A 21,696-nucleotide genomic window follows, 5' to 3' on the forward strand; every position below is an offset into this window, starting at 1 on the left:
AGAGCTTCTTGCAATCTATTGGTCAACAAAATTCTTTAAATATTATATTTATGGAAGAAAGTTTATAATTAAAACCGACCATAGACCCCTAGTTTGGCTTAATAATCTAAAGGAACCCAACCTAAAGTTACAACGTTGGAAAGTGCAATTAAACGAGTTTGATTTTGACATAACATTTATAAAAGGTAAAGAAAACGCTTTAGCAGACGGACTTAGCAGAATTGTCAAAGCATCAACAGAAGAGTATGATAAAAATGCCCAAACAAATATAGAAATTAATAACTTAGATATATTTATGCTAGAGAACACTAACACATTACCGGAAGTTACGCCTAAGACAAAAATTATAAATGAAGATTTCTCGAAAGATCTAATTCATATATTTGCCAACGATATTGACGATTTGGAAACTATTCACAGTGCGGACTCAGACGATCTTAATTTTATTAGTATTACAACTAATTGTCTAAACGTTTTTAAAATCCAAATACAAATAATAGAAGCGGAAAGCGATTTAAGTACCTTCAAAATTTTGCATAACAAGAAAATACGACATATCTTTAAATCAAGCGGAAATCAGGAAAATATGCTTAAGTTCATGCAAGAGAAACTGCCAGAAAAAGGCTTAGTTGTAATATTTTGTGAAAATTTAAGTTTATTTGTAAAATTTCAAGAAATTTATAGGCAGTATTTTTCAAGTAATAAAAATTTAAGAATTCTAAAGTCAGGTACATTGTTAGAAGACATAAATGATAAAGAAAAACTCCTGAAGATTATCGAAAACGAACACATAAAGAATAATCACAGAGGCATTAACGAAATTTTTATATCTATAAGAGAAAAATACTATTATCCAAAAATGCAAAAGTTTATTCAAAATTATATTAACAATTGTAAAATTTGTAATTTAGCCAAATATGATAGACAACCTATAAAATATAATTTTAATATTACAGAAACGCCAGATAAAATAAACGATATAATTCACATAGACATCTGGTATCCTAAAAGAAACATTATGTACGTTACATCAATTGACAAAATGTCTAAATATGCCACTGCTCAACATATTAAAGACAGATCTTGGATTTCTTTGCTCAACGCAATCAAATTAAGAATTCAATACTTAGGAAAGCCGAAAAAGATTGTAACTGATAACGAATTCGATATTGTCGTAATTAAGCAATTTCTCCTCGAAAATAACATAGATATACACTTTACAACTCCTTATAAGAAAACTGGAAACTCTGATGTGGAAAGATTGCACTTAACCCTAAATGAACATATGCGATTGTATAATGCTGATCCAAACAATTTTGACACTATTCAAGAAAATGTTTATAAAGCAATTGTTTGCTATAATAACACAATTCATTCAACCACAAATATTAGACCGATAGATTTATTTAATAATATACTTTGTCACGAAGACATCTCTAAACTATCCGAAAAGCTAGTAAGAAACAAACAAACTTTAAATGCAAAACAGGATAACATAAACGAGTCAAACTTCTCAAATATATTTGTAAAAAATAATCAAGTAGGAAAATCAAATCCAAAATATAAAGAAATAAGTAATTACACTCAATACGGTAACTACTTGATTAATAATAAAGACAATAAACGAAAAATCTATAAGGATCAGGTGAAACGGAAATATAAATATCAAAATGAAGATTGTGAAACCTAACATTTCTGTACTCCTATTATTTACATATGTATTACTTAATGAAATAATTTCAACCACATACTTGAAACTTACGCTGGGGGAGTCATGTATACCCTTACATACCCTCTTATTAGATTAAGTTATGTTAGAATACACATGGCGCTAAGCTTTTTGTCTGAGCTTAGCTTTATTTTTAGTCAGTAGATAAGAAGACCTCGATCTGTACACATCATTGAATAAACCCTCAATTTGTTAAGCGAAACCTTTCGTTTTGTTTTAACCCCTCTTTAATCGACAAAGAAGTCGATGGGTGCTTAACTGAGGAGTTCAACCTTCAACCTACAGACGACAACGAAGTCGTTTCTGGAGGCAACGATCTTTTGGACACAACGGTCTCTGCTCGGAAGGCCCTATCAACCTTCCACATAACTATATGTTCGAAACAACTCAAGAGTGACGATACACTGGCGTGTCAAACGGTTGGGTTGTGTCTCAATTGATATTTTACACACATTCATATTTTTTCAATTTCATATATACACAATTAAATTCAAAATAGATTAAACACATACACATACTTTTAATTCACTTACACAATTAAATCTAAACACAACATATTACACATACACCATATTTAAGTTTACACGTATAATTAAGTTCAATACACGATTACATATATAACAACATTTAAACACACAACATTATTCACAATTAAAGGATTTCTCTAAGAGAGTAAATGTCTCAGATTTAAAAAAACAAAAAACGTTAGGGAATATCAGGTGGCCTTACAAGCCGTTACTAGGCCCTCTACCAGTAGTGCCCCTAGCACGATGGATACTTCTTCTGGCTCAAGCCAATCCACACCAATACCTTCCATAATTTCCCCTCTAGACATTTGTCAATCTTTAAAAATTCCGGATGGTATTCGTTATCTCATTCCGTATGAAGGGAATCCAGCTACCCTAAATGACTTTATAAACAATGTCAAGGAAATTCTGCTTCTTATTAGAGGCACGGATAAGACTCCGTATGGGCAGTTTTTATTAAGAGCAATAAGGAACAAGATAGAAGGAAAGGCAAATGAGCTATTAATATCGTCAGGCGTAGGCTTAAACTGGGACGACATTAGAGATACCCTAATAAGGAAATTCGCGGACAAAAGAAGTGAGGAAACACTAAATTTTGAGTTACACGGACTGGTACATAAAAGATTGCCACTGCAGGAATTTTTCGAACAAATTTTAGACATCAAGGCAACGTACTGGAGAGTTATAGAAAACACGGAGATATAGAAGTCAGCTTTAAAATTTAAAAAGGAATCCTTTGAAAACCTGTTTGTATACATTTATACATGGCATCAAAGGTCCATTAGGAGCGACTGTTAGAACCTTTAGACCTAGAACCCTCCAGGAAGCCTATGACGTGGCTATCAAAGAAGGGGACATTTTCCTGAGAGAAAGTCGCAATAGGCAAATACAGAACCCAAGATATAATAATAGCAGCTACAACAGAAACGACTATCGTAGAAATGAAGGACCCCGGAATAGCAGAACTAATAGGAGACCAAACTACTATGGAAATTATGAAGCTAGGGATCAATCCTCGTATCGCGATAAATCCAGGGATAATGGCAGGTCTTATAATAAAATGAAGGCGATCATGCCAAAACAAGAGGACAGAAGTCGTGAGGACAGAAATAATCAACATTCAAAGAATTACGGAAATTCGGGACAGCAAAGACCAACACCACTGAATCACATTGAAGCAACAAATGAACAGGAGCTACACAATATTGATGACGGAAATTTTCAGTTAAAGGCCTCGTCGGACAGACGGGATACTTAGAGAAATTTGAAGTTGGAGGTTCTCTACTTTACATTTTAATTAATTTCGGTTCAAATAGACCACTAAAATTTCTAGTGGATACTGGTGCCACTTCATCTTTCATAAATCCAGAACTCGTTAAAGAAGAGAACCAACAAATACTTGAGAGACCGATTTTAATTATCACAGCCATAGGCTCTCATAAAGTAAACAAAATGACCCAAGTCAAGCTATTCAATAAATACAACTGTAATGAAAATTTTCCATTGTTGCTCTTCCAATTTCACAACTATTTTGATGGCCTTATAGGCATGAATACTCTGAATACAATGTCAGGAGTAATAGACATTCCGAGCAAAACTCTAATGACACCCAGCTTCACAATTGGACTTTTCCAACAAGTAAAACAAAAAGCAAAATTATTTAACATTGAGGAATCTTCCAAGAAATTGGTAACTACCAGTTTCAATTAAGGAAGGTACATTTTTGTGTGAAGATCAAAAAATTTCGTACGATTTATTTATCACAGGTGGCTTATACACAGCCCACAACTATTACAGTTGTATGGAAGTGACAAACTACTCTGTTAATGAAAAACAATTATATTTAGAGACACCATTAGAAGTGAACTATTTTAACACGGACGAATTTATAATAATAAACGATGTTAAGGACTATGGCTCGGTAGTTTCGGACAGTAAGAAAGAGGGTAACAGCAATCTAAGATAAGGACATTTAACCTTAGAAGAAAAAGCTGCATTCGCAAAACTACACAAACAATATCCAAATATATTTTACAGAGAAGGAGATAAATTAACCTTTACCAATATAGTCAAACACAATATTAATACTACAGACGAAATCCCTGTATTCAAAAAATCATTCAGATATAGTCCGTCAGAAAAGACAGAATTAAGCGAACAAATCAATAAACTTCTGGAACAAGATATAATTAAACACAGTCATTCACCCTGGAGTGCTCCAGTTTTCTTGGTCCCAAAGAAACTAGACGCTTCAAACAAACGAAAGTGGAGATTGGTCGTAGACTTTAGATTACTAAATGAAAAGACTATCAAAGATAGATAGCCAATGCCACAAATAAACGAAATACTAGACAAACTAGGCAGGGCCCAGTATTTTTCAGCCTTAGATTTGGCAAGTGGTTACCACCAAATTGAAGTGGACCCTAAGGATAGACCGAAAACAGCATTTTCCGCAGTAGGTGGACATTATGAGTTTGTTCGAATGCCATTTGGCTTATCCAATGCACCCGCAATTTTCAAAAGGGTAATGGATAATGTCTTAGCAGAGTATAATGGCAAGTTTTGTTTGGTCTATCTAGATGATATAATAGTATTTTCGACCTCGCTCGAGGAGCACATGAATCATCTAAATTCTATTTTCAAGAAACTCACGCAGGCAAATCTAAAACTTCAGCCGGATAAATCAGAGTTTCTAAAGAAAGAATTAGAGTATCTTGGTCACATTGTGACAGAAAAAGGTGTTAAACCTAACCCAAAGAAAATAGATACGATTAAGGCTTTATCGAGAAACTTAACGTCGTTAAAACCCCACCCTTAGAGGTACAAGAGGGAGACACAATCTTCAGAAAAGAAAATAGAAGAAACAAATTAACACCCAGATTCACCAAACACAAGGTAGCTAGTGATAACGGAATAACTTTGACTACCAACAAGAGACAGAAAATACACAAATCAAAGATTAAGAAAAAGACTAGACGTAATAGTGACTAACTTCTGTATAATAATATCGTTACACATTATGCATGATAGCAGCTCAACTGCTTCATGTCCAACATGTTAAGGAAAATACGCCCCTAGCAGAAATCAATCTGGGAGAAGCGAGAATCATTCAGACCTATAGTTCAGTGGCACATGTAATAGAACTAACGGAATTGACTAACTACCTAAACAAACTAGAAACCAACTTATACAACTTACGGGACGAAGATTCGAAGGATTCGATATCTTCATTACAAAGGAAAATAGTTCAAGCTAAAGAAAAAGTTTACTCACTGACCCCAAACCAAAGAAAAAAGAGAGGTTTGATAAATGGATTAGGTCACGTAATTAAAAGAGTAACAGGAAATATGGATGCAGATGACGCATCCGCTATTGCAACCAATTTCAACAAGGTATTTGAAAACGAAAAGACCATTAACAAAAACCTCTGGCAACAAATAGCCAATAATAACGACATAATTTTAAATTTCAATAATATGTCCACACACTTTGTTAAAGAACAAGAAAAGATTGAGGAGTACATTAACCATTTTTGAAATAGCATTTCTAAGGAATTAATGATAGAAGATAAGAAAATCAAAAGTTTACAAATATTAAATATAATAAATAACAATATAGACATTCTTCAGAATCATATAAATGATATAGCCGAGAGTGTTTTATTAGCTAAACTCAGGATATTCCCAAGTTTTATTTTACCTATAGGAGAACTAAAAGATATTGCACAGAGTTTCAAAATTCAAAATTTTTCAAAAAATTCCGAAGAACATATATACAGACTACTCGACTTAGAGGTAAAATCCAAAAGAACACAAATTATTTTTCAAATAAAAATACCTATATTTGATAAGAACATCTATACACTATCTCATTCAATTAACTTACCCATAAACGGCTCTAACTTTCTCATTCTACCTAAATTCATTTTGCATGATAACAATTTTAATTTTACAACGAGTTTTCAAGAGCAATGCCCGAGGATACATGGAACTTATATCTGCGACCCCAGATTGGCGGAGAATATTATGTACAACAAGGAGTGTGTTAAACAGATTAAATTAGGAATGAAACCAAGCTGCGAGGCAAAGAATGTGAACACCGACGAAATAGTGGTGGAGCCGGAGCAACAGTGGATCGTGGTCATCAGCAGGAACCAAACGTGGGCCGAACCGAGTTGTGCAGAACCCTTCCTCATTGAGGGAACAACAATTATTAACCATATCAACTGTTCCATACTCATTGATGGAGTCAAATATGATGACACCGAATTATTTTACAAGGAAAAGATCAAACTGTCACTACCGGCAGTCAAAAATATAACAATAAATGCGACAGTGGAGGATTTGAATCTTGATAAGATCGTGTTTCACCTCCAAGAAAACAACGCAAAATTTTTTCGAGTCAAGCAATCTACAACCGATCTTCGATTCCTGACCTACAAATCGGTCATCTACATATATACATATATCCTGGTCATCTTTATAATCTATACCTTGGTAGTAAAAAGAAAAATCACTTACTTACCCAATCCTGCACCATCGGTCAACTACGTTTCGCCCATTCCTTCGTTATGGCCGTCACTACATTCTAGGGGGGAGGAGTTACCACATCAGCTATACCCACGTCCTCTCCCCCGCCCCCTAAACCTCCACGAGCAAACTGTTAGCGTCAGCACCCACACCATTGCAGCAGTCTACATTCACGAGCCTCCTCCACCCCCAAATTCCACAACATAGTAACTGCAACATAGTTCGTCGTACTCTTGTGCCAGAGTACAAGCCACTTCAGACGACAACTCAGCAAACGGAAACTCTCCCCAAATCTGCTGGGTCAGCAGATCGACGATCACCAGCGGGCCACTTGGATCCTTTTAAGTTAGATATAAAGTCAGTTTTAAGCTAGCCATTGGCAAATAAAGAGCCTTTTATAAATTTCCGAAAACATTTATTCATTTCATTGGGAACTTGGACAATTGTGGAAATTTACAGGAACATCACCCTGGACAGGAACTCACTCCACCTACCATCATACATAACTCCCGCAACAAAAACAGCGGCGATGGGAATAGCGACGAAAACGAAGTTGGCAGCAGCGAAGACGGCGACAAAGATGGCGGCGGTGAGAAAAGCAGCAAAGAATGTGGCGAGAATAAACGATATACAGTGGGACAAGCTGTGCAAAATATGGATTTATTATTGCGTATGGCAACCGATGCAGTAAATGAATTTTCGGGAGATACATGTGCAAGTTATCCAACCCATGAACATAGCTCCCTTCCACAATTTATAAACAAATTCCAATTCTCAATCTCGTCGGAATTGCCCTTGTCTTTGTTTTTGTCATTGCCTTTGCCAGCACTCAGCTACCCGCTAACATAAGCAACCCAAACTTAACGTAAACACAGCTTCCGCTTGGAGACCAAGCCACGGCCGACTTATTGCGTATCAATCAAAAATTGCATCGATCAGCATAATTGAATTTCACAATGCAGTGGAAAATTTCCAGCATAAAGCTTTTATCGAAAGTTCGGTAATTTTCCGAAAGAAAAGCTTCTGGCCGAGGTTGATTGGATTAGGACTTAGAATTTGAAGATCAGTCAGTCTGAATCGGGAGTCTGAATCGGGACGAGATCGTCAACAGCTCGAAGTTAAACATAAGTTACCAAGTGTCTCGTAATAGTATAAGTGAAAAAGTTTATCACCAAATAAATGTTAAATAATAAAAAATAAAATTTATTTTTTTAAATAAATAAAGAGTAACAATTTTAATTTGCACGCAAATGGATCCTACAGGTGAAAAATATAGCCAGCGTTTATGGAATAAATGAACCGTATATAAAGATGTTGATCGTCAGTAAGATAAAAACAAAAGCATGCATGTGGTTGCATGCAGATCCAGAACGTGTATTGCTACCAACGGAGCAGTTGGCAGCTGTGCTGATATCAATGTTTGGAGAGAGGAAGTCGAAGTTAGAAACAAGGCGAAAATTTGAGGAACGAAAATGGACAGCGGGAGTTACCGGTTCCAACCGGCACACAGGCCCTCCAGCAAAGCCACCCCGGCTTACCCTGGAATTGGTACAAAGCAACCAAAATGTAAGCACTGGGTTGAATTAGGCCACCCAACGACCGTCCAGCGAACGGTCGTTGCCAGCAGCGGAGAAATGTTTACATTGCATTTCAACAGGAAACCCCTACTCCTCCGGACTGGGTAATAGGAGCACGACATCAGCAAAGAACTAACCCACTCAAGAATAGGCAACACAGCACTTCACATTTTCGGCCACCCGACTCACCCACTTAAGAGTCTGCGACGCAGCATTTATGGATTACACTTACACATGTAGTATTTAAGGCACTCTCATTGTGACCGCCGCTGAAATAAAGAATCAGATCAGTTTTGTCATCGAACAAGAATCAACGTCTTCTCTCTAAAACAAAACTCGGAACTTCGGGCAACTAACACCAAACCCTCAACACCAGCAAAACTACCTTAAGGACTTCGCATCCTTAATCATAACTCGGGCGAAAGCTTTGTTGCTTATACAGTTGCTTATAAAAATGGATGATGAAGAATTGGTGGCGCTCCTCATTGAAGGTATTCCGAATCAAATGCTACGTAACCAAGCCCGTATCCAATGCTTTGAAGATATCCAGCACATAAAGCGGGCATTTGCCGAAGTGAAACTACCGAAAATTGATGAAGCAGACAAGAAGGTGACATCGGTGAACAATAATAACAGCACACTCTTGCGTTGTTTCAATTGCAATTCGAAGGGACACTGGGTCAAAGAGTGCAGGAAGCCAAAGCGCGAAAAAGGGTCATGCTATGCCTGTGGTGAAATGGGGCACTTTGCAGCAAAGTGTCTGAAAAACAAGAATGGGGATGAAAACAATTACGTAAGATATTTTGAAATTAATTTTATGAACAATTCTAAATCAAAATTTATTACAGCATGCCTCATAGACACGGGAAGCCCCATTTCGATCATAAAAATTAGTAAAGTACCTAAAGATGTTATTGAAGTACCAGTTTCAAGTTCATTTTACGGATTAAACAAAAGTTCCTTGAAAACATATGGAAAAATACTGTGTTACATTATGAAAAATTTGAATAAAATACACTTTAATTTAATAATGGTGGCAAACGAGTCTATGAGTCATGATGTAGAATTGGGAAGAGATTTTATGGAAGCATGCAACTTATGCTTGAATCTGGACACCTTGAAAATGATTACAGTGGATAAAATTGAAAGTCGATGTAACAAGAAAAGCGATAAAATGTTAGAAGAAACAAATATGTACAACAATAGTATAACAGCTAGCGATAGTGATAGTCAAGGTAGTAGTAAAAGTCAAATGATTAGTGACAAGGTTTAAAAAAAAAATTAGAGAAAGCTGTCTATGCTGAAATAAGCACAGCGGAGAGGGAAATGCTTGAAATTAATGTAATAGATGACTCAATTGATTACAAAATAGGTGATCAGGTGGATCATAATATGAAATGTCAATTTATTGAGTTGGTAGAAAACTGTTATGTTAATAAAGAAAGACCGAATGAACCGGAGATTCGGTGTGAAATACAATTAAGATTAAATGACCCGAAACCGTTTAGTTGTTCTCCTAGAAGATTAGCATATACTGAAAAAGAAAAGCTGCAGATTATCTTAGATGAGTATCTAAAAAACGGAATTATTAAACCGAGTGATTCTGAGTATGCATCTCCGATAGTGTTAGTGAAAAAGAAAACAGGAGACCTAAGGTTATGTGTTGATTACAGAAAACTTAACAAAACAATGGTCAAAGATAAATATCCTTGACCATTGATTGATGATCTGTTGGATAGATTAGTAAATAAAACGATATTCTCGAAGTTAGATCTTAAACATGGCTACTTTCATGTCTTTGTTAATAAGGAATCAATGAAATATACATCTTTTATGACGCCTTTAGGACAGTTTGAATTTTTAAGGATGCCAATGGGTCTGAAAAATGCACCGGCGGTCTTTCAGAGATTTATTAGTAGAATTTTCGAGGATATGATAAGGCAGGATAAAGTTATTATATATATGGATGACATTATGACAGCTAGCAAAGGAATTAAGGAACATATGGAAGTACTTAGGGAAGTTTTTGACAGGTTGACGAGGTTCTGCAATCGAGTGTACAATATTTAGGATTTTTAATAACAAGTAAGGGAATACAGGCCAATGACAAGGAAATAGAAGCAATTAGAGATTTTCCAGTACCAGATGAGGTGCATGATGTCAGAAGCTTTTTAGGATTGTGTTCATATTTTAGAAGATTCATTAAGGGGTTTCAACGATTGCAAGACCTTTATACGACTTATTGAAGAAAGACAAAGAATTTTCGTTTGAAGAAAAAGAGTTAGAATGTTTTGAGACACTTAAGAAAAAGTTAGTGGAAGCTCCAGTGTTAGGGTTATATTGTTATATGGATGAAATAGAGTTACATACAGATGCAAGTGCACAAGGCTTTGGTGCAGTGTTATTGCAAAAGAAAGAGGATATGAAATGGCACCCTATATTTTATTACTCGAAAGCCACAACAAAGGATGAGGCCAAATATCATAGTTTTGAACTTGAAACAATGCACTGTGATCCAGAATTCGATTTTTTTGGCATAAAGTCTAAAAATTGAGATACAGACTTGAAACTTTGTACATTTTGTTGTTAAATCACAAATAGTTTGCGCACAAAATTGGGAGTCTGTGCGACCACGCCCTCTCTTGCCTCCCATATTAACTACTGGTATGACTCAGGAGTCAACGAAATATTTTTTTTTTTTTTTTTTTAAGTCGTGTATATTGTTGTTTTAAAAATAATCGCCCTCTTCTTCTTCTAGTTCTACATTATAAATTTCCGAATCTGAACTCGAATGAGAATCAGAATGTGAATCCAATATTTGGTCTCATGGATCAGGTTTAAAATTAGACTGTATTTCCAAAAGACTTATTACTGCCTTCGGAAGTGGTTTTTCCTATTTTTTCTCTCTCTTTCTTTTAAACTAATTGTTGATAATAGTGGGTCCGAGTAATCAATCGCTCTGTGGAAAATATTACTCATCCTATGATCCGACTATTTTTCCTTGCATGTGATAGTCGGTCCCTTTTGTAAAGCTTATTCCGGGCTTCACTCGCATTTTCAGTTTCCTTTTTAATCTTTCTCCTGCATTTTGTTAAGACAAGTTACGGCGTCCCATTTGCTTCGGCGCCTTGGAGTTTTCAAAATCACTAACAAGAATTCTTATCTTAGACGCCATCCACTTGGTATGTTTGGAAAAAAAGTCGGTCTAGTTATCTGTTACACTCGGGCAGTTTTTTTTTAATAAATAATTCAAAATTTATTTTATTATTTTTTTGTAAATCTCTTCTGTCTTTATTGATTCCTGATTATTGTTGTTGATTGCGGAATAAACGTAATCTGAAACATAACTTATTTGCCTATTGTTACGCCTCCAAATGTCCAGGAGGTCGCTATGTCTGACCTCGAACTTGCCTATATAAAATCAAATTTTTAAGAAAACGAGCAAAAATGGGCAAAAGATATTACTTTACCGTGAAAGACAATAGTTAAAGGTACAAACTGACGTTTTTAACTTTTGTCAGAAATTGTCAGAAAATTAGTTATACTCCACGAAACACAGGGGACACGTTAGAATTTTCTGTTAAAATACACATAAATTGGATGTCACACAACATAAAAACAGTACAACTATACATATATTTCCTACATAAGTTAAAAACATCATACCTTGGCATTTATTTTCCATATTTTACAATAATTTTTGGATGCGTATTAACGATCATACCACATGCAAATGTAAGCAAATAATTTTTCGGAAATTGTATTCTCTCAATCAGCTGTTTAACACTTCACCTTTAAAAGCTCATAAAACGATTTAGTGAAGCTTTCGGTCAATTTTGTTTTTGGTTTTTATTTATATGATTAATTTTCTATTAGAAAATAATTGCTAAAGGACGATATATTGACATAAAAATTTTGACTTTATGCCAAAAAAAACGAATTCTGGACCATAGTGTAATGGCCATCCTGTATGCATTAAGAAGATTTAGAATCTATGTACAGGGAAAGAGATTTAAAATTGTTACGGATTGCAACGCATTAACTCTAACGTTAAATAGAGTAGAATTAAACCCTAGGATTGCAAGGTGGGCATGAGACCTATTAGAGTAAGATTTTGAGTTAGTTCATAAAGCAGGAAAGCATATGCAGCATGTGGATGCATTGAGCAGAAATACGAACATATTAGTGATAGAAACTAATAGTTTTGAAGATAATTTAACTATTTGTCAAGCAAAAGATGAAAAGTTGAAAGATATTAGGAAAAAGTTAGGGAAAACGGAAGATAAAATATTTGAAATGAGAAATGGTGTACTTTATAGGAAGGCAAATGGTGGAAGATTGTTGTTTTGTGTACCAGACGAAATGGAAGAAAAAATTTTATATAATTATCACAATGAATTAGGTCCCTTGGGGAGAGATAAGGTTATAGATGCTATTGTTAAGACTTATTGGTTTTTGAATATGAAAGAAAAAGTTGTTAGGCATATAGGAAATTGTTTGAGATGTGTGGCATTTTCACCGAAGTCGGGAAAAGAAGAAGGAATGCTGCATAGCATTCCAAAGGGAAACGTGCCGTTTGAGATAATACATATCGATCATTATGGACCGGTAGATGACGGTAGAATAAAGAAACATCTGTTTGTAATAATAGATGGATTCACTAAATATGTTAGGTTATACGCAACAAAAACAACGAACACAAAGGAAGTAATTCTAGCTTTAAAGGATTATTTTAGATCATATAGCAGGCCGAAAGTTATAGTATCAGATAGGGGGACCTGTTTTACATCCGAAGATTTTGCAAAATGTATGGAAGAGTATAATATTAAACACATAAATATAGCGACAGGTTCACCCCAGGCCAATGGACAGGTAGAAAGAGTCAATAGAATATTAGGGCCTATGATAGCTAAATTAACAGACATTGAAAAGGGATTGCATTGGGATGCAGTTATTGAAGACGTAGAATTTTCTCTGAAAAATACCAAACAAAGAAGTGTAGCGGAATCTCCCAGCAAAATGTTGTTTGGAATTGAACAAAAGGGAAAAGTTGTTGATGAATTAAGACAAAAATTAGAAGAGTTAGATAATTTTAGTGAAATTAGAGAATCGCAATTAAAAGCACAGAGGGATAATGAAAATGGATATAATAATAAGAAAAATAAAGTACGCAGTACAAAGTAGGAGATTACATTATGGTTAAGAATTTCGATATGATCCACCTCAAATCTGGATATCCGCTAAAATTCCTAATAGACACAGGGGCGACCATGTCATTCATCAGCCCAGAGTTGATATTCCACACAGACAGAATTAACTTGTCCGACCCAATCTACTCATATCAGGAGGTCTATACCAAGATATAGACAACTCCAGTTTTATGGAAGTAGTCAACATTTCTCAAGATAAACAGAAATTGTGTCTTGACGCAAAACTACAGGTTGAGAGATATACCGGAAACGATTTTATCGAGGTAAATGCTATATCCGAGTTTAGCAACAACACCCCACAAGACAGAACGAATATAATTACCAAACTAAGAAGAAGAATTTACTGCATTAAAGAATCTCTGTAAAAGGTTTCCAAAATTGTTCCAACAAGAGGGGGACAACTTGACTTTTACTAATCTTGTTAAGCGCAAAATACAGACTACAGACGAAATTCCACTACATTCAAAGCCATTCCGGTATAGTCCAGAAGACAGGAAATTCAAAGACAGATCACTAAGACGTTAGAACAAGACTTTATCAGATACAGCCACTCTCCATGTGGCGCACCCATTTTTCTGGTGTCAAAAAAACCTGACGCTTCAGGTAACAAATAATGGAGGTTGGTAATAGACTATAGAAAGTTAAATGAGAAAACCGTAAAAGACAAATACCCTATGCCAAATATGAACGATGTCCTAGTGTAGCATATTGGACTAATCTACCCTAACAATACAATAAATGATTGGGTATAACTTAGCGTCAATACATTGTGACACTTTGTCATAATAAATATAAATATACAAAAAGACCACCAAAAACTACGTAAGCACTCCAGCGCCCCAGTAATACGATCTAACGCTTATACATAAGCCGATCGCGGAGCGTGGGAATGCTGAGCATGCACTTTGCAGCTCAAGTGGTCAATGCCTTCTGCATACATATGTATATGTATAAATGTAAGTGCGGGTTAGCTGAACCCAACTTCAGCACACTTTGATTATTCAAATAAAGAACCTCGAACAGAGCAGAAGCTAAGCTCTTCTTTTCTTAAACATTAAATTAGCACCCTTCACAATAGCACCCTTCACACTAGACAGAATTGGTAGAGCTAAGTATTTCACAGCTCTAGATTTGGCAAGCGGATATCACCAAGTAGAAATGGACCCAAAAGATATCAGTAAAACAGCTTTTTCGGCAATTGAAGGACATTCCGAGTTTGTGAGAATGCCATCCGGTCTCACTAACAGCAAACTTTCAGAGGGTGATGGATAACATTCTAGCAGACCTGGACGGTAAATGCTGTCTTATATATCTTGACGATATTATACTTTTTTCAGCATCACTCCAAAACATGCTAATGATCTGAAGCTAGTATTTGACAGACTAAGTAGAGCAAATTTGAAGCTCCTACCGGAGAAATCCAAGTTTTTCAAAAAGGAAATTGAGTACCTGGGTCATGTAGTCACCAATTCGGGCATAAAGCCCAACCCCAAAAAACTGATTGCTATTTAAGCTTTTCCCATGCCTCAAACACAAAAACTAATTAAATCCTTTTTAGGATTACTTGGCTATTATAGGAAGTTCATAAAGGATTTCGCAACCACTGACACAACAGTTAAAGGGCAAAGTCATAAAGAAAAAATTAAGAGAAGAACAAAATAGTAATATTGGTCATATTTTACAGATTTTGCTGCGTAACGGCAAAAGTTATCAAAATTCAAACACTGGAGGAGTATGACAAAATCGCAAAAATAGACCTGGGAGACGCAAGAGTCATACAGTCATACAAACATTTACTCCACAAAATTAATACACAGGACCTTTTAGAAAATATTATGAACTTTGAAGCAGCACTTAATAAGCTAGAAGAAGTAAGAGTTTCAGATAAAATTATAAACGGCTTAAGAGCCAAAATAGATCAGCTAAAAACCAAAATAAACACCTTACATATTACCCAAAGAAAGAAAAAAAGAGGTATTGTAAACGGTCTTGGTAGCATAATAAAAAACTATTGACGAAAAGTTTAACGTTGTTCAAGAAAATGAAAATCAAATAACAGAAAAAATCAACAAACAAACACTATTTAACAAAGAAGCTATTCTAAGGATTGAGAATATATCAAAACACATTAATTAAGAGCAACTAACAATTAACAATTTTATTAAGAATTACAATAACAACATTTACAAGACTCTGAATAATGAGCATAAAGAAATACACCTACTCCAATAATTCACTAGAATTAATTTCAATATAGATGTCTTAAACAACCACATAAGTAACATAGCATCTTAAGCATCTTAATAACTAAGTTAAATCTTATACCCAAATTAATAATGTCAGAAAACGAGATAAAATCTATCAACGAATTCATAATAAAACAAGATCATTCGAGCAGATGAATATAAAAAACACTTTCGAAGACATAAACCTGCACAAACTCTATATACAAGCCTTATCAAGCCAAGATGACATCATCACTTCGGCTACAAGTCACCTCTTCACAATTTATATATTATTCGTATTCCTGACCATATGCACAATATTGACCCTAATGTTGAAAAGAAGAAGCACCATTATCACCCCTGTGGAAATTCCGTTAAATTACGTTTCGGCCATTCCTTCGATGTGGTCGTCACTTCATTCCAGGGGGGGAGGAGTTACCGATATCGCAGTACAGAGTATACACGATTCGGTACCACCCGCCAAGCCGCCAAAACAGTCATTGCCCTTATGAGCTGATTCGAAACTGCTACTATGTTGCAAATGCAGACACAGCACTTTGACAGGATGTGATTGCGACAATTCTCGATTAAGAAACAAGAACCGCCGCACCAGCACTTCGATATATACATGTTGCCAACGAACACTAGAATTCTTTTGTAAACATTTAGCTTAGCTTAAGTCTGGAAAGTAGAAGCACAATCAGTTCCATTCTGGACGCCAAAAACTGAGATTGACTTTTTTCGGAGATCTTCTTCGGCGCTTCTCTTGCAACGCCTTGCCTCCGTGGTACTGCTGGCTCCTTGACGTGGACGACGAGTCGGCCCGGCCGGGACTAGGATATTATGGGGCACGGTGTATCGTCCTGGGGCGAGGCAACGCTCGTCCTGGGACCACCTGTACCGACCACTGACTCCACTCCTTCTGAAACCCGCTTCGTCGCAGTTTCTTGCCTTTCCTTCTGAAGGTCCTTCTGCCGGCCGGAACGGACTTAGGATGTTATGGTGCAGGGTGTATCGTCCTTGGGCGAGGCAACGCTCGTCCTGGGACCACCTTCGCTGGCCACTGACTCCAATGATCCTTACGACACGTCAGATCCTTCTCCTCCACTCCCAGGATCTCCACTTGCTTGTGGTGATTCGTCCTTCTGAGTCCTTCGGGCTTCTTGCCGCCCGATGCTTGCACTGCTCCTTTTCTTCTCGTTTGACCGCGCGTTCACAATTCCGAGATCCTTCTGTTAACACTCCGACGCTCGGCCTCCTTCCGCACGCGATCTCTCTGTCTCATTAACTGTCCTCTCTCTCTCTCTCTCTCTCTCTGTGCTTGCTCTTTTATTACAATCCGCAAACTCCGACGTTCGTCTGCATCAAAGAATCGCTCCAAAGCAACTGAGCGTCTATAGAATCGCCGGCGCGACTTAATGGCTCGATTTTCTTATCGCCGAACCCCAACACCAATGAAAAGAGTTCCATGTGTGTGCGTGTGCGTGTGTCTGTGTATGTGTGTGGGCTTAGAGTCGAGTATAATGCTGATTTTCCAAATAGCTGATAACCGCGCTTAAGTACCATATAGTATAGTAGAATTCATTTTTGGCAATCTATAAAGCTATGCTTATTGCGTGACTTATTTTTATTGGTCCTATGGACCGTTTATTTTGCTATTTACAAAAAAAAATATTTTCTATTAATTTGGTGACTCTAAATTTAGAATTTTTCTTGATGTCTGGCCATTCTCCACCTCCTGGCATCCAGCTCCTGCTTATCCTGCTCATGCTGCTTATCCTGCTCATGCTGCTCATCCTGTGATCCTGATCTGTGTCTCTCTTTCTCTCTCTCTGGAAGGTAGCCTCTTTATCGTCTTTTTGGCCGCACTGCTCTTTTTGGTGACTTGTGTGTGTGTGTGTATGAAAGTTTTCTTGCTTTTGGGGGAAAAAACCTATAATTCTGATGAGCCCACCTCCGTGTAACTTGCTCCTCCTAGTATTCCAAACGTGTGTGCATTGCGTTGTCGTCGTCTTCAGTTCTTCTGTGTGAAAATATAATTTTCCGAAGCAGCCACTTCAGAAGTGGTTTACTGGAGTGTATGCCTTCTTTTCGGCGGTGTTCTGGTTTCAAAACTATATTGGTTTATAGTTTGATTCTCTTCCTCCGTGTCCCATTCCTTATCGTCATCCACATCCATCACCATTATGCCATTCAGTGTGGGAAACTTTATGACGGGCAAAGTTATGCCCTGCTGATTGCCTTCATTCATCAGCTTCTGGATGAGATTGGCGATATCCTCGCGCTTCTTGGTTACTGTGAGCAGGTCAAACCAATCGATCAGCTCCCTAATGGGCAGCTTATAGTTAACGATGGGTTTTGTGAAGAATTGCTCCGCATACTGCAGCAGATAGAGGCCGCAATCGGTGAGATTCTCCTGCTGCGGCACCTCCACAATGAGACCTGGCATATTATCCCCGTTGAAGATGCGCGCCCGCTCTTTCGGATACTTTGCCTTGTACTCGAAGTTGAGGTAATCATGCAATATGGCAATATCTCGATCACGTGAGTTGCCCTTCAACGAATCGAAGATGAGAATCAATGGCTGTTTGATTGGAATGTCTTCGCCGGGTGTCTGTACATCATGGTTAACCACGGAGGTCTTCAGGTTTGGAAAACATATGATGGCCAGTATCCAATGGGACTTCTCGTTAAATGGTATTATGATGAAATCCTTCTCGAATATATTCACGGTTCGTGTCCACTTCTTTACCCTTTCGTGACGCCTCTTGGCCACCGGCTCCTTCGTGTTGTTGGGACTCGTCTCTGTGGTCAATCTCATGTGGAAAAATGTGCTAAAGATGTGCGTCCTATCCCGCTGACCCTCTGGTATGATGTTATTCTTTAGCCAGCGCAGATAAAAATCAATCATTATGTCGTTCAGAAATGAGCCTTCCTTGAGACACATATAGTCCTTAATGGTGATGCTCAGGCCACCGGTTCCGGTGGGCGGATATGTGAAAAGCGTTGGATTCTCGTCGACGGAGAGTCTTCCCTCTGTTTGGCCATTGGCGGCGGCGGTGGTCTCCTCATCCTCGCTGCTCAACAGCACAATGACTTCATCGTCAAAGTCCCTGCTTATTATCCAGTTGCTGTTCCGGCGCAGGCGACTCTTCTCTGCGCGTTCTGCAGGTGTGGGTATAGTGTCACTAGTTGCTTTCTCGGCTGGCGCCGGTATGGATGCAACATTCGGTTGCACCCGCGATTGAGATCCACCAGCTGTCTCTTCCGATTTCTTGCTAACAGTGGCATGTGCGACTTGGTCCTTCGACTGGATTGACTGGGAGCTTGCGAGAGCGTCTCCAGCTGGTTGCACGCCCTGGAGACCATTGCTCTTCTTTGGAGAATTTGAGTTGTTACCCGTGGGGGTTTGATTTCCCTGTTTATTGCCAGATGATCCTGGGTTGTCTTGAGCACCAGCAACTTGATAACCATTGCTGTCCTGTGCAGAATGACACTTCTTCTGTTTCTTGGTCTTGGGAGTATTGTCGTCTTGATCCACCGACGATATCACTTGGGCAGTACTACTCTTCTTTGGAGAATTTGAGGTGTTACCCGTAGGGGTTTGACTTCCCTGTTTATTGCCAGATGAACCTGGGTTGTCTTGAGCACCAGCAACTTGATAACCATTGCTGTCCTCTGCAGAATGACACTTCTTCTGTTTCTTGGTCTTGGGAGTATTGGCGTCTTGATTCGCCGACGATATCGCTTTGTCAGCATTGGTGTCTCCCGGAGCGCGATGTCTTTTCTTGTGCTTCTTGCCTTTGGTTGCAGATGGCTGGCAACCATTGTTGGCCACCGAAGTCTCCGATGGCTTGACAACCGCACGAGATGGTGGCACTTCAACGGGCACCGCGTTGGGAAGAGCGGCACCAGCGGACGCCTTTGACTGATGCACCTTCTTGTTGAACTCCTCCGCATGGGCAATCGTATCGGCAATGGTATCACCGATGGCGAAGCCCACCGAGACCACCGATGGCTTGACAACCGGAAGAGATGGTGGCTCTTCAACGGGCACCGCGTTGCGAGGAGCGGCATCAGCGGACGCCCTGGACTGATGCACCTTCTTGTAGAACTCCTCCGCCTTGGCAATCTTATCGGCAATGGTATCACCGATGGCGAATCCCACAGAGACCACCAAATGGATAATACCACCGGCATTCTCCATGCAATCAATCGTGATGTTATCCTCCATATGAAGGTTCATCTTGAGAAACAGCTTTTGCACTGTAAACGCATGGATGGGCAGCTTGAAGGTGACGATGTGCTGCTTTCCAGTGCTGTAGATAATGAGCACCTTGGCACTCCGTTTATCCTTATCCGTGTCGGCTCGATTGATCAGCAATTGACGGGAGACTATAATGAAGTCGTTATGGGCGATTCGACTTACCATTTTCGGAGCCGATTCAACACAACATATGTACGCTAACGTTATGAATGTTATGAACGTTATGGGCTCATCTGAAACTGAAGTTTCAGAATACGATTGCAAAGTCTCGGGCTGCTTGATGTACAAGTTCACTGGATGGGTGAAGTCACCTTACACGGTGACTTCGATCACTATATTCCTTTCATTTTGCAACCAGTGTGATTTATGCGATATTTGATACCACAAAAATTTGGTTTCTCCCGATTTTATGATTTGTTTAAACGGCGTACCAAGTATCCAAAAATCATCTGAGAGATCGCGTGCGGAAGGAGGCCGAGTGTCGGAGTGTTAACAGAAGGATCTCGGAAGTGTGAACGCGCGGTCAAACGAGAATACCATATGCACAATATTGACCCTGATGTTGAAAGAAGAAGCACCATTATCACCCCTGTGGAAATTCCGTTAAATTACGTTTCGGCCATTCCTTCGATGTGGCCCTCACTTCATTCCAGGGGGGGAGGAGTTACCGATATCGCAGTACAGAGTATAATAAATGAAATGAAAGTAAATGAAATATTAACCAAGTAACCTCTGATTAAAGTGTGTGGTAATCTGCTGGATAGGCTGAGTGGTGTGGAGGCACCCGAGAAAGCAGCCCAGAGGATTGTGTGGCAACCGTACCATTAGTAGGCCAAGGCCAAAAAGGAAGAATACGGACCACCGCGCCCAGTTCAACTGTTCACTAAATTCACTCGTCACAAATGAAACATAAACGAGCATTAAACATAAACTTATATAAAAAAAATATTGTCCACAATTATTATTCGAATTTTCTAAAAAATCTTTATCTTTTCTCAGATTTTAAGATGAGTACACACCTCAACACGCATACATCAATTGTCAAGGTTGAGTGAAACCACATTTACATCCAGTTTACGCTCTTCGAAGATTAAAAATAAATACCGCAAATACCTTATAATTAGTTAGCGCTTTCCTACAAAAATTAAATTCCGCTGATACGTTTCAAGTATTAAGTGAACAACTCTCTCAACTGCTGTATAGCAAAGACACTTGACAAAATAATAGCGAAAAGACTCTGGTGGCTAGTGACATATAACAATCTAATTAACGACAACCAATTCGGATTCAAAAAAGGCAAATCGACTTCGGACGTCTACTCTATGTAGACTATCTCATAACGAAGTCAAAAATGTACACCTCCCTCGTCACTCTTGATTTTTCAAGAGCCTTCGATCGAGTAGGTGTGCACTCCATAATCCAGCAATTGCAGGAATGGAAAACGGGCCCCAAAATAATAAAATACATTAAAAACTTCATGAGCAACAGAAAAATAACTGTCAGCGTCAGTCCGCATACATCAAACCCATTACCCCTATTCAACGGAATTCCCCAAGGTTCACCCATATCCGTAATACTTTTCCTCATAGCATTCAATAAATTATCCAACATCATATCCCTACATAAAGAAAT

At 38.0% G+C, this 21,696-nt stretch overlaps 1 protein-coding gene across 1 annotated transcript; it reads right to left on the minus strand.

Moving 5' to 3' along the window:
- Positions 1–17,865: 17,865 nt before the first annotated feature.
- On the minus strand, positions 17,866–20,281 carry LOC117144672 (ubiquitin-like-specific protease 2). Its single transcript, XM_033309993.1, has 3 exons — positions 19,801–20,281; positions 19,431–19,650; positions 17,866–19,235 (listed from the first exon to the last, which is right to left on the minus strand). Exons 1-3 carry the CDS (start codon positions 20,227–20,229, stop codon positions 17,866–17,868), a joined length of 2,019 nt encoding a protein of 672 aa, XP_033165884.1. The 5' UTR covers positions 20,230–20,281.
- Between the last annotated feature and the right edge of the window lie 1,415 nt (positions 20,282–21,696).

This window comes from Drosophila mauritiana, chromosome 3R, assembly GCF_004382145.1.
Source record: "Drosophila mauritiana strain mau12 chromosome 3R, ASM438214v1, whole genome shotgun sequence".
NCBI lineage: Eukaryota > Metazoa > Arthropoda > Insecta > Diptera > Drosophilidae > Drosophila > Drosophila mauritiana.

Bases quoted from the DNA above. Each gene is read 5' to 3' on its own strand.
- LOC117144672 (XM_033309993.1), bottom strand. From the start codon at position 20,229: ATGGTAAGTCGAATCGCCCATAACGACTTCATTATAGTCTCCCGTCAA. The intron at 19,651-19,800 runs GTGGGCTTCGCC...GCGGTTGTCAAG, and splicing joins TCAAGCCATCGGTGGTCTCG to CCATCGGAGACTTCGGTGGC. The intron at 19,236-19,430 runs GTTCATCTGGCA...AAGACAACCCAG, and splicing joins TGGTGCTCAAGACAACCCAG to GATCATCTGGCAATAAACAG.